Consider the following 14,558-nt stretch of genomic DNA (forward strand, 5'->3'; position numbering starts at 1 on the left):
CTTCTGTGCAAAGCATATGTATTAAAAATAAAAGAGAATATTTACCCAACAGGATATCTGACCAGTACAGATTTCTTTCTTTAAAAAAAAAAAAAGCATTGAAAAACAGTGATGGTTTTCAGTAAATGCTGAGTAGTGATGTGGAAAAGCCAGCGAGCAAGGGTGTGAGGAGAGGAAAGGGAATCAAAATTAAGGGAGAGAGGGAGGGTTACTGATTATGGGAGGCAAAAGAAGATGCAGAGGCTGAAATCTATTTCTTAGACTCCAATAGCTAGGCAAAACAAGGAAGAAGCTGAGAACTTCATTATAGGAAAAGTTCATCATTGGTTCCTTCTCACGGATTCTTTTTATGTTAAAGGCAGTATGTTCTTAGTAGTATAAATGTATATTGTTAATAAAGCATCTTGTGCAAAATGTGTGTGTTAAAAAAAACCACCTCTCTGGATATACTGTAACCTAGATGGCCAGCCTGAGGAACAGTTGGGGTTGTGACAAGCGGGGAATGGGGGGAGCCTAGGTGAAAGAAGCTAGTGTAGTGGATTCCCCCTCTCCCTTTCTGCTGTGTGTACAATATCTTTTTGTGAACAGAGAAAAGTGGTCCTTGGTTGAGAGCCGGCCATTAAATCTGTCTACTTGCTGAAGTGAGGGCATTGCTTGCTTGCAAATATTTGCAGATGAGATAGCAGTGACCTCCAATGCAAGCTGGATTAAATTTTTGCACAAAAGTTATAGTTATGATGGGGGGGAAGCATACACTGGCTCACCAGATATCTTCTTTGAATGGCACTAATTGTTCATTAGTTGTAACATTCTCATATGACACAAAGCATTATGGAAAACATATTCCACTGGTTGTACATAGGAGCTAGCTTGTGTTTCACACTGGTAGGTTATCACTGAAACCAATAATCAAATATGAAGATCTTGTTGATTCTTTTAAAGGAGGCCAATGACATGATGCCCCAAAAGTGTTGTTGGGGTCACAAGGGAGGTCCTAGCTGAATTACTAGGAAAGAAGAAGGTGCCCAGCAACTTGAAACCTAGGCCAGAAACCTAGGATAGTGGTTGAGAAACTATCTTACTACTAGATGGTGCCTAGTAATACTAATAATATCAAAATAGGTAGAAACAATTTGAAAAAGCCCAGGACATTAAGGCCTGAGTTAGGAAATTAAAATGGCATCCTCCATAGCTGTAAGAATTTAGTAACTAAATAATTTTCTATTTCTCTAAAGATACTTAAAAACAGATTACAAAGATGTAAAATAGATACTATCATAGGGTTTTTGCACCCCACTTATATTTGACAAACTAAGGTTTGGAGGTTAAAAAAAAAGAACATTAAAGATGAACTTCTTGGCAAATTCTTTCCTCTTGCTGAATTTTGCTATCTAAATATGATACAGCGGTTGGATTCAGACTTAGTAATGCTTAAAGTAGATCTATAAAGTTTAAAGTAGATTTCAGTGGGTCTACTGTAAGCATGAGCAAGTCTGGATCCAATCCTAGGTCTTAAAGGAAAATGTTAAGTGTCAGAACGTGGATGAATTTAGGGCTTTTTAGGGTTTCTGCAATGAGGTTGATTGAGGTATTCATGTATATTTGTCCATATTCAAAAGTTCTGGGAGCTGTAAAGGCCATAAGTTTAAAGGAAAACTAGACATACTAGGTTTGTTACTCTATACAAAGGTTTACTATTACAGCTGTAAAACAGAACAAAGGCTATAACAAATTTATGGTTAAAATGCCATCTTGGGCAGTGTACTGCAGAAAGGTGTCAGAAAATAATGTGTGTCCTGAAGGAACAGACATCTTTCTCTTTGTAGGCTGTGTTAGATTTATGATCATTGTATAGTTCTTTTTAAAGTAACAATTAATGAAAATTGTCCTTTTATTTTCAGGCGGTATTGTTACTATTGGAGATGTGTCATACAAACTCAAAATTCCAAGAAATCCAGAACTTGTCCCAGTGAACTACAGTAAGAATATTTATTCTTCTAATACAAAGTTCAAAGTAGGGTCTAGTTGAACAAATATGGATAAGAATGTAGTGGATTCCTTAGCAGGTAGAGTATTGGACTTAGACGAGAGAGATGCAGGTTCAAATACTTGCTCCACCGTGAAGCTTATGGTGGGTGACCTTGAGCCAATCACCTTCTCTCAACTTAAGGATTGTTGTGATTATAATCTTTCAGGGGAAGCCCTGACACTGGAGGAAGGGGCAAAGTAAAAATGTAATAGGTAACCACTTTAAATTCAGTAGAAATATGTACTTCAAAAATTTCACTCCTCTTTCAACATACAGCTCTTGGATCTCATTTATCAAGAGACTGCAACTAGAATGGTCTAAGCTACAGGGAGTAAGCCCTGTTGGATACAGTGGGACTTAATTCTGAGTAAACATGTATTATGTTTACTGTTAATGGAGCTTGGTCTTCAACAAGACCTGTGAATTGCTTCACATGCTGCATGTCTGGAATCAAAATCAAGGATCAGAGCAGGTAATTTTGTTACTAAAACTTTATTGAAGAGCATGCACATTGGTTTGGATGTGGGAATAATATCTGCTGTCTTTACAAAGAGCAGAATGTGGAAAAACCTCAGGTTAACAGGGTTGTTAATCCCAGTAGTTTGAGTGTGTGACTTCTGCCTGTGGTTCCACACAATATACTTAAATATAAGTGCACCTCTCTTTTTTATATGTATGGATTTGACCACATACACACAAGTTACAAACTGGAGATAGCATTTGATGTCATTACCTTTCAGTGTTGCTACTAGATTTTTTAAACTGGTGTTCTCCTGGACTCAGTTTTGACTTGGGAAGCTTAGGCAGCAGTGCTGGCCAGCAATGCTTTTTACCAGCTTAGGGTTGCAGTTGGCCTTCTAACCTGTCTGGAGAGGGCAGACCTTGATTGAGGTACCCATGTATACAGGTTGGACTAATGTAATGTGTTTTGTGAGGGGCTTTTTAAAGACAGTTCTGAAACTTTAACTGGTGTAGCTGCCCCAAATATTGATGAGGGCAAGGCAGTCAGAACATGTGATACCTATATCAGTTTCACTGGTTGCTGGTGTGTTTCTGGGCCCAATTTAAAGTGCTGGTTTAAATCTTTAAAGCCTTCAACAGTTTGGGACCAGATTGTTTGAAAGGCTGCTTTCAATCATGTCACCCTGCCCTCACTTTGAGGTGATCCTCAGAGCCCGTGCTTATATGCCCACCTGAGAGAGCAATCAGGTTGGTGCAGAGCTTGGAAGATTACTTTTAAAAAGTAATAAATTACAGTTACAGTTACGTGGCCCCAAAAGTAGTAATTACAGCTACAATTACAATTGCTCTGAAAGTAACTGATTACTTTACTTTTCCTCCAAAGTAATCACTACAATTACATTTCAGTTACTTAAAAAAAACGCCTACAAGGTGCTGGCCTTGGCTGCTGCACATCTAAGTAGCCTAAAACAACATTAAAAATAAAGAACACATCCAGAGGTAGTAGAATAATTATTTTTATTCATAAGATAGCAATGGTGGTCTCTCTGCTGGTAAGGGAGGTGGGGAGGGAGGCAGAGGACACTACTCATATCTTTGCACGTCAAACCAAGTGCAACACCCCCCCTCAGTCAGCCAGGATAATTTCTCCCACTTAACCACCTCCCAGACCCTGCCCTGCCCCCAACTAAGGGACTCTCAGTCAAGCAAACATTTTCCCCTGAGATGCAAAAAAGTTAAAGTACTGCAAATGCAGCACAGTAGCAGGATGGTGGAGGCCACTTTGTAATGCCAAATGCAAACACAGTATTCACACACACACACACACACACACAGAGAGAGAGAGAGAGAGAGAGAGAGAGAGAGAGAGAGAGAGAGAGAGAGAGAGGAGTTGTCATCTTTCACCTCCACAGTTCTTTATCTCCATTCTGCTGCTGCCTCCTTCTCCTTTATCCATGTTCTTGACCTCCGGATCCTTTTTCCCTCCACTCCATTCTTCACCACCACTATCCGTTTTTTAAAATAATTGTTTTCTCCACTCCACCCTGTCTCACTCTCCGCCTCCTCCCTCGTCGCTTCCTACCCATCCACAGAGCATGAGGAAAGAGAGACACTGCACAGAAGCCCAGTTTGAGGCACATGATTTTCATCCACAAATCAGAGGAGCAGAAGACTTCCCCTGCTCCCCCCCCCAAGTAATGCCCAAAAGTAATTCTGGAAACATTACAGTTACTCCACAAAAGTAGTAAAATTGCTCCTAGTTCTATTACAATCAAAATGTAAAAGAATTACCCACTCCTTACTCAAAAAAGTAATGAATTACAAGTAATTTGTTACTTGTAACTAGTTACTTCCAAGCTCTGGGTTGGTGGGTACAAGGGACAGGGTTTTTTCAGCTGTGGCCCCATTCCTGTGGAGCTCTGTTTCTGTTAAAAATATGAAATGTTCGTCTATACAATCATTCAAGAACACTCTCAAGGCCTATTTAAATAAGGATCTATAATTATTAATTTATAATTATTAATTTAATTTTACTGTTCTTCCTGGGCTGAATGCTATTTATGATGAATATAATTCTTTTTATCTTTTTGAACAATGTTCTATTGTTTTAAACTTTTTGATGTTATATTGAGAATTTATGTCACCTCGGGAGGATTTGACTCTCAAAGACAGCCTACAAATATTTTAAATAAATAAGTATTGGAAAGAAGAGTTTGATTACTACAGGATGGAGATTATGAGAAGGAAGAAGTAGGGTGAAAGAGATTGAGAAAGTCTGGCAGGAGGAAATATTTTTGGTTGCCTTAATTAGTAATCCTGAACTACTTGATGCTAACCCATAATAATAATAATAATAATAATAATTTTTTATTTCTAAGCCGCCTATCTGGCCGCATGAGCGGCCACTGTAGGCGGCGTACAAATTAAAATAACATACAATATATAAAATACACATATAAAACCGAGAACCTTAATACAATTTAAACTAAGACCACCCATAGCCATAACAGATAGGGATCTAGTAGGCCTGCCTGAATAGCCAGGTTTTCAAAGCTTGGTGAAAACTCAGCAGGGAGGGGGCATGGCAGAGATCATAAGGCAGAGAGTTCCAGAGGGCGGGGGCCACGATCGAAAATGCCCTCTCTCTGGTCCGCACCAGCCTAGCTGTTTTAACTGGTGGGACCAAGAGAAGGTCTTGAGTGGCTGATCTCGTCAGGCGGCTCATTTGTTGATGCTGGAGGCGTTCCTTCAGATAAACTGGGCTGAGACCGTATAGGGCTTTAAAGGTTAATACCAACACCTTGAATTGGGCCCGGTAGACAACTGGTAACCAGTGTAGGTCTTCTAACACTGGAGTGATGTGATCACGGCGACGGCTGTGCTTAATCAAACATGCCGCCGCGTTCTGTGCCAGCTGTAATTTCCGGACCCTTTTCAAGGGTAACCCAATGTAGAGCGCATTACAGTAGTCCAAGCGAGAGGAGACCAGGGCATGCACCACCCATGGGAGGAGATGAACAGGAAGGTAGGGTCGTAGCCTCTGTATTAGATGTAATTGATACCAAGCTGCCCGGCTCACTGCCAAAACCTGAGCCTCCATGGACAGCTGGGAATCAAGAATGACCCCGAGGCTGTGGACCTGGTCCTTCAGGGGCAATTTTACCCCATTGATCACCAGGTCTATATCTCCTAACCTTCTCCTATCTCCCACAAGCAGCACCTCGGTCTTGTCAGGGTTTAGTTTCAGCCTATTTCCTCCCATCCATTCGCTTACTGACTCCAGGCACTTGGAAATGGTCTCCACAGCCAACTCTGGTGAGGACTTAAACGAGAGATAGAGCTGGGTGTCATCCGCATATTGGTGACACTGCAGCCCAAATCTCCTGATGATGGCTCCCAGCGGCTTTAAATAGATGTTGAATAGCATGGGGGAGAGGATAGAACCCTGTGGCACACCGCAATTGAGAGGCCAAGGGTCTGAAACCTCATCCCCCAATGCCACCCGTTGATGTCTATCTGAGAGATAGGAACGGAACTACCGTAAAACAGTGCCCCCTATTCCCATTCTCTTCAGGCGATCTAGAAGGATACCGTGGTTGACGGTATCGAAAGCCGCTGAGAGATCCAGGAGGACGAGGAATGTATGTTCTCCCTTATCCAATGCCCTCCTTAAATCATCCACCAGAGCGACCAAGGCTGTTTCAGTTCCATGTCCAGTCCTGAAGCCCGATTGGAACGGATCCAAATAATCTGCTTCATCCAAGTGTGTCTGTAACTGATTAGCCACCACTCGCTCGATCACCTTGCCCAAGAATGGTAGATTAGAGACTGGGCGAAAGTTGTTCAACTCTTGGGGATCCAAGGAGGACTTTTTCAGAATGGGCTTTATTACCGCCTCCTTGAGGGCTAATGGCACTGCCCCTTCTTCTAAGGAAGCATTCACCACTGCCTTGATCCCTTCGCTCAGTTTCTCTTTACAACCCAAGATGAGCCATGTGGGGCAAGGATCAAGCAAACAAGGATCAAACCCAAGCACTAATAATGTTAAACTGTAAGATCAACTAAGCGTATTTGCCAACTTATGCCTACAAGCCTTTCTATGTACTCAAATTTTCAAATAAAGGAAATAGTGAAATTCTGTGGGAGCTAATTATAGCATTAAAATTTACACTAGTAAATACACTGTACAACATGAAGGTGACCAGGAGGACATAAGTGCATTTGAGTGCACTTGTGTCCAGAGGATCTGTATCCCTGAGGTTTTAGAATATTCTTGTATGCTGTGTAGCATTTATATTCTGTTCAATGTGACAGCTTGCTTTTTTTCTTGAATTTTGTTTCTATTTTAAATAACTCTTAAATCTGATCCAATTTCTTTTCTTCAAGCTAAAACTAAAAATAGTAGTAGCTAAACTAATGAATGTGAAATATACCAGCAGTATTTAGTGACACAGCAAGTAAACTGCTCTTGGGCTTCTAATACTGGCAGTGTTCAGTAGCATAGTGACAAATTGAGACGTTAGGTGTTCCTTCATGATAGTCACACTACAGCCCCTCACAGCCATGCTCCCAGGATTAGTCTCTTTTGCAATTGCAGAATTATAGAGCCAGAATAAAATTGCTGTGTGTATAGGCTTCCCTCAGCTCAATCTCTCTTTCTGGGGGCTAAATGTTGCAAAATACATTTTAATTTTAAGAAATCTGAAATGAAGCCAAGTGTGGGACTAGGATTTGGGAGACCACGATCCTTTGCCGTGAAGGTCACTTCTCACTTACCCTGGGAGCCAATCAGCATGAAAAGGGAGGTGTGTGTTAGCTAGTGAGAAGAGTTTTCTCAGTAACTGACTCATCTCTTTTTGTTCTGATTGGTTCCAATCATCATGAAAGGACAAGGAAGTATGTTGTTAGCAAAGTGAGAAGATTCTTCTCAGTGGCTAGCATGCTCCCTTTTCATGCTGATTGGCTCGTATGTAGGGACCCTGCTAGAACCCTACTCTCAAAAAAGTAAGGGTCATACAACCCCCCCCCCCACGATCCTAGACGACTACACCACTGTGTTCACACTTCATGTTAAGCCATAGTTAATGTTTAACTATAGTTTAATGGGAACAGGCAGCATGCTCACTGCTCCAAATTCCCTCTTCTCCCCTGTTCCTGACTATGCCATGCCAGAAGCAACAAACCACAAGCCTGGGCTTGTCATGCTGTCTGAATGCAGACTGGTTTCCTGGGCACATGCCCTTGTAAGGCAAGGGGAAATGTACCACAGACACAGGTTTAGACGGCTTGCTTGACATTATTGGCTGTTTTGTATATTTATATTTATTTTAAACTGAATTTTATTGTAAATCATCCTGGAAATTGTTCAAATTCCAGATACACATAATAGATAATGAATACTATGGTGGCTGTCCGAAGCTGTACCAGGGCCAATATCACTGCAAGTGGGCCGGCACCCTGTGCTAGGTAAAAAAAAAACCTAAAAAGAATTGAAAGAACAAACAATGACACCAGCCACTGCTGTGTCCCTACTAGCTATACCACAGAACCTTTGGTTCGCATATTGATATCAAATACTATCCATAGCAGTAATAGGGACAACCCCTAGCATAGATTCATTTAAACATCCTTGGTTTCACTGGCTGTATGGGAATGGCTTTCTGCACTCTGTAATTCTGTACAGGTGCAGAAAAGCTACAGTACTTGAGTTGGTAATGGAATGGTGCATATGGTAGATATTGGCACCTCATCTGTGGGGCTCAAACTCCACCCATTGCTTCTCTTTGTTCTGTTTCATGACAACATAGTTAGAAGACAGTGCTAGTAATTTAACTATTTATTATAGATTGATAAATGATAAATTGTGCTGATCTCATTGCCACTCTGGAACTTGTGCTATTGTGGCTTGCTTTTGGCTCCTAGTGAATTGTTTGCTGTGGTATATTTATTTATTTATACAATTTATATCCTACCCTTCAATATAAAATGATTTTAAGGCACATCCCAGCACACCAGGTCGGTGCATATTAAGATCTTCCTCATTCATGATTTAATTGTGGATGAGGCAGCCGAACTGGCATGTATAATGAAGACCTGGGTGGCTGAGCAGGGAGGAGTCAGTCTCCCCAAGCTATATAGTCAAATGAGTGATCTTAGCCCCAATTAGTGTAGTGATGGGTCGAGGGAGATATGGCGTTGTGAGGAGGACTTGCCAGGTAAGGGGAACGTGGCCCAGGCAGTTAATGGCTGTGCCTTGTTCCGGTCCTCCCGACACCCGCAGGTTTGTTGGTTGCCCTATCAGCCAGCTCTCAGGCCTCCGGATGCTGCTGCTAAATGCCAGATCGGTGCATAATAAGATCTCCCTCATTCACGATTTAATTGTGGATGAGGCAGCCGATCTGGCATGTATAACCGAGACCTGGGTGGGTGAGCAGGGGGGAGTCAGTCTGTCCCAGCTATGTCCACCAGGGTACCTGGTCCAGCATCAGGGTAGACCTGAGGGTCAGGGAGGGGGGTTGTTGTGGTCTATAGGAGCTCCATCTCCCTCTGCAAGCACCCTGTCCATGTGACTACTGGTCTGGAGTGTTTGCACCTTATGTTGGGTCAGCGGGACAGACTGAGGATTCTGTTGGTGTACCACCCACCCCACTGCCCAACAGACTCCCTAGCTGAGCTGACGTAGGTGGTCTCGGGTGTACTGTTGAGATGCCCCAGACTGTTGGTTCTGGGGGAGGTTGTGAGGCCTCCTTCCCTGGCTCTCCCTGTCAGGTTCCTACCTGCTCGTGGTTACTGCCTGTCTCTAGGCACCACCAGGGACTCCACCAGTCCGGACCGCACTCTCTTATGGTTTACCTATCCGCTCTAGCACAGATCTCAACAGATCCCCCTGCTAGGCAACCACCAGTAACGTCCCAATACTAGTATTCCCAGAGACTCTGAATACTGGTATTGTTATTCTCTTCACCGCTGCCACCATTTGTTACAGTTCCCCTTCAGCCTTGGTCATTACCTTACCCTCCCTTCTGGTCTGTGAAACCCCAGTCAAGGATCAGGCCTTTGGTAAACTAAATTAAGTATTTATTAAAGATAACAAAGCTAACAAGATTAACAAGATTTCTTCTTAAAGCACATAAGCATATGGTTTTACTCAATACTAATCCGAACTCCACCTCCCTCCTCCTCCACTCTCTCCTGTGAAACAACTCTCTAAACCCCACCAAGCAACCCACTCAGTTCTCTTCTCCCCCCCTGATTCCACTCTCACTCTTCCTTTTATACGTTCAGCCATTTTAAACACTCAGCCAATCATCTAGCATTCTACTGCCCATTCACTCCCCCTCCTCTTTCACTACTTACCATATATCTTCTAAACAACCAACACTTACCATATATACATTAATATAGGAACATCACAGAGGTCAACATCCATGCCGAAGCCAGCTTATGCGGAGCGGCTCAAGATTTCATGGTCTCCATGACAACCATGGGACTGTCCCAACACTTGGCCCAACACATGTAGCAGGGCATACTCTAGACTTGGTTTTTGCAACTGGACATGGAGATGGTGATTCCTTTTCTCCCCGGCATTTTAGCATGTGCTTTTAAATTGTTTTAAATGTTTAAATTGTGTTTTAAATTGTTTTTAAAAGATGTGTTTTAAATTTGTATATGTGTTTTTAGTGTTTTTAGGTACTGTAAACTGCCCAGAGAACTTCAGCTATGGGGCTGTATATTAATTAATTAATTAATTAAATAAATAAATAAATAAATGGTGATCTGAATGTGGGGGGCCTTACATCAGTCCCTCTGTCATGGACAGATCACTGCTTGCTGAAGTTTAGACTTACAGCGGCCTTTCCCCTCTGCAAGGGTGGGGGACCTATTAAGTTGGTCTGCCCCCAGAGACTAATGGATCCGGATGGTTTCCAAAGGGCTCTGGGGAGTTTTCAGGCTGATAGGGCTGGCGTTCCTGTCAAAACCCTGGTTGAGCTGTGGGATACAGAAATGACCTGGGCGGTTGACATGATTGCTCCTGAGCGCCCTCTCCTATGTAGAGCTCATACGGCTCCATGGTATACCCCAGAGCTGAGAGCGATGAAACAATATCGGAGACGGCTTGAGTGCAGATGGAGACGAACCCCTGCTGGATGCAATTATACACTGGTAAGTGCCTATGGTAAGCTGTATTTAGGAGCAAAATATTGTTTTTTTGCTGCCACTATCAAATCATCAATCTGCCGCCCAGCGGAGCTCTTCAGAATTGTCCGGGGGCTATTACACGCTGGCCCCAAGGACATGGTAAAACCATCTGAGGCCCGCTGTAATGTATTTGCTAGGCACTTCCAGGATAAAATCTTTAGTATCCGCCAGGAATTAGACTCCAGTGTTATAGCAGGTGAATCAAGTGAGGTATCCAGAGCACAACCTTGTCCCGATTTCTTGGATGAGTTTCAGTTGGTACAGCTTGAGGATGTTGACAAGGTGCTTGGACAGGTTCGTGCAACCACTTCTGTGCTGGATCCTTGCCCTTCTTGGCTAATAAAAGCTAGCAGGGATGGAACAGCCGGCTGGGCCAGGGAGCTGCTTAATGCCTCTCTGCGAGAGGGGGTGGTCCCTGGTTGCCTGGAAGAGGCGGTAGTGAGACCACTCCTGAAGAGATCCTCCCTGGACCCAGAAAATCTTAACTATAGGCTGGTAGCAAATGTTCCATTCCTGGGCAAGGTCCTTGAATGACTGGTGGCAGGCCAGCTCTAGACACTCTTGGATGAGACCGATTATCTGGATCCATTTCAGTCAGGTTTCAGGCCTGGTTTTGGCACAGAAACAGTCTTGGTCGCCCTGTATGATGACCTCTGTTGGGAGACGGACGGGGGAATGTGACTCTGTTGATTCTCCTTGATCTCTCAGCAGCTTTCGATACCATTGACCATGGTATCCTTCTGGGAAGACTGTCTGAGTTGGGAGTGGGAGGTACTGCATTGCAGTGGTTCCGCTCCTACTTGGCGGGTCAGCTCCAGAAGGTGGTGCTTGGGGAACATTGCTCGATATCCTGGACTCTCCAGTATGGGGTTCCACAGGGGTCAGTTCTGTCCCCCATGCTGTTCAACATCTACATGAAACCGTTGGGTGCGGTCATCTGGAGCTTTGGAGCGTGTTGCCATCAGTATGCTGATGACTCACAGCTCTATTTCTCCTTTCCATCTTCTTCAGGTGAGGCTGGCAATGTGCTGAACCGGTGCCTGGCTGCGACAATGGACTGGATGAGGGCTAATAAACTGAGGCTTAATCCAGACAAGATTGAGATGCTGTTAGTGGGTGGTTCTTCTGACCGGATGGTGGATGTCCAACCTGTCCTGGATGGGGTTGCACTCCCCCTGAAAGAGCAGGTTCGTAGCTTGGGCGTTCTCCTAGAACCATCTCTGGCACTTGAGGTTCAGGTAGCCTCAGTGGCATGGAGTGCCTTCTACCAACTTCGGTTGGTGGCCCAGCTATGCCCCTATCTGGACAGGGATAACCTCGCTCCAGTTGTCCATGCTCTGGTAACCTCCAAGTTAGATTACTGCAATGCACTCTACGTGGGGCTGCCTTTGAAGATGGTTCGGAAACTGCAGCTTGTGCAAAATGCAGCTGCCAGATTGGTAACAGGGACCAGACGGTTCGAACATATAAAACCAATTCTGGCCCTCTTGCATTGGCTGTCTGTATGTTTCTGAGCTCGATTCAAGGTGCTGGTTTTAACCTATAAAGCCTTACACGGCTTATGACCACAATACCTGATTGAACGCCTCTCCTGACACAAACCCACCCGTACACTATGCTCAACATCCAAGGCCTTCCTCCGGGTGCCTACTCCAAGGGAAGCTGGTCAGCTGGCAACCCGGGAGAGGGCCTTCTCAGTGATGGCCCTCAAATTATGGAATGAATAGACGAACGAGGTGCGCCTGGCGCCAACACTGTTATCTTTTCGGCGCCAGGTCAAGACTTTCCTCTTCTTCCTGGCATTTTAGAACGTGTTTTTAAATTGCTTTTTAAAAAATGTGTTTTTAAATTTGTAAATTTGTTTTTAATGTTTTTAATTGTTGTAAACCCAACAATTTGGAAGCCCAAATGCACTATTAGCAGAGTCTGATGTGACAGATTTCCCTACCAGATTGGTACAGGCAATGGTGAGTTGTATTAAAGTAAGTGTCAGGCTGAGACACCTGAATCGACCCACCTGATCCAGGCACAGTTTATTTTGATATTGGAGAAGAGACACCATTATTGCTATGCCTCAAGTTTTAGCTTTTAAATACGCAAATAAGATGCGTATGTGTGAACCAAAGCCTTTCTAAAGTGAAAAAGAAATGTAACATTTGACTTTATTCCAAAGACACACATGCACACAAATAGACATTAATTAGCTGTTCAGAATTTAGATCTTGATACAATGTCTGTGTAATTTGTGTGCGGATATGCTTTTAAAATGGTACTTGTGTTAGAGCTATCCCAAGCATTTGTAACAAGTGTTAATCTGGGTTTGAGGATAGCTTTGATTAAGCTTGCATTTTATTGTAAAGCTAGTACATGAAAGAAAGAGCCATATAATGATTAGAAATATAGAACTTGCATTGTTATTAAAGGATAAAAAAGAGCAAATTGCTGATATTAAAATTTGAAATATTCTTGCCTGGAAAACTCTCCACTTATATGATAACATCTGGTAAGCCCTAATTTTTAGAAGTGATAACTATTTCTATAAGCTATAATTATGATAAGACTTCCTATTGAAATATAATCAGTGCTTTGTTGCTGTGGAATCATGTACTAACATCCATTTTTAATTTTGTAATAGAATTAATATTTCATCACTAAAGAGAACTGTTTTTCATCTGCTTGGTTTTAGGGATTCATTTTTTATAAATAGAGACAGTGTGGTGTAGTGGTTAAGTTGTTGGACTACGACCTGGGAGACCAGAGTTCGAATCCCCACCCAGCCATGAAGCTCACTGGGAGACCTTGGGCCAGTCACTGCCTCTCAGCCTCAGAGGAAGGCAGTGGTAAACCCCCTCTGAATGCCGCTTACCATGAAAACCCTATTCATAGGGTTGCCATAAGTTGGAATCGACTTGATGGCAGTCCATTTCCATTTTTCAACTCTTTGTTAAGAAAAACATTAATCTAAAGAAGGCGGCTGGATCAGGTAACTTTTACACTTGTGTAAAAGTAAGTGTATAGCCACAAAATACAGGAGTGTATTCTAGCAAATTCTGAATTGGGCTGTCACACTGACTTTTGACCACATTCCCTCCTCTCTGCTTCAGATGTCTCTCACTGTAAAGCTTCCAACGTTCCCCCAGCCCCATGCTATGCAGCTAAGTAGGAGGACAGGCCATTGCCCTCATGCTGCCCCTGCAGGGATGATTCCTAAGGGGCGATCCTGTCTGGGTCACTTCCACCTTTGATTGCCCTTGCGGGAGAGGGAAAGCAATGGTGGCTGATTTCCAGGCCTCTTGCCTTTACTATCCATATACCACTTTCTCTCCCATTTCATTGTGTTTCAAACTGATATTAGTCAATTTCATTCAGATCTGGGACAGAGCTCTCAGATAAGACTTCATGTTGGAGCGATTATGTCAGCTTCCTAGAAACAGAAGTGGTCCTTTATGAACCACTCAATGAAAATGGCTGAAATTGTGACTGCTTGAGTGACCATGTAGTTTAGTACACTTGAAATATATTCACTAATAGGCAAAAAAACCTTGCGGTTTAAGAATGTACCTACAGCCCACAGATATTTCTACCAAACTTTAAAAAGTAGGGAAATTGGGCAGCTATAGTGAATGCACCAGGGGAGCAGGAGACCTGAACTCCTCTCTGAGATATTGTACGCCCTACAAAGTTGTCAAAATGCAAACACCATTTGGGTTGGTCTTTCACAGTCCAATCCACTTGCTGTGTAGCTTGGAAGAATTTGGTAACATGTGCCTCTGAGCATATGGTGAGTGGTGGCAACACCTGCCATCTCCAAAGATGGAGAATTATATTTTTGTATGTTTGTTGGTGTTCTGCTTACTTTGCTTCTTTC

At 43.1% G+C, this 14,558-nt stretch overlaps 1 protein-coding gene across 4 annotated transcripts in view; it reads left to right on the forward strand.

The window, feature by feature from the left end:
* The window catches only part of VWA8 (von Willebrand factor A domain containing 8), a 271,730-nt gene that overhangs the window by 4,699 nt on the left and 252,473 nt on the right, over positions 1-14,558 (forward strand). For all 4 annotated transcript variants that reach the window (XM_061629912.1, XM_061629914.1, XM_061629913.1 and 1 more), the window contains exon 2: positions 1,902-1,979. In XM_061629912.1, coding sequence (XP_061485896.1) covers positions 1,902-1,979 — 78 coding nt within the window. The remainder of the gene's footprint in view (positions 1-1,901; positions 1,980-14,558) is intronic.

The sequence above is a fragment of the Rhineura floridana genome, chromosome 5 (genome assembly GCF_030035675.1).
Source record: "Rhineura floridana isolate rRhiFlo1 chromosome 5, rRhiFlo1.hap2, whole genome shotgun sequence".
NCBI classification, from domain to species: domain Eukaryota; kingdom Metazoa; phylum Chordata; class Lepidosauria; order Squamata; family Rhineuridae; genus Rhineura; species Rhineura floridana.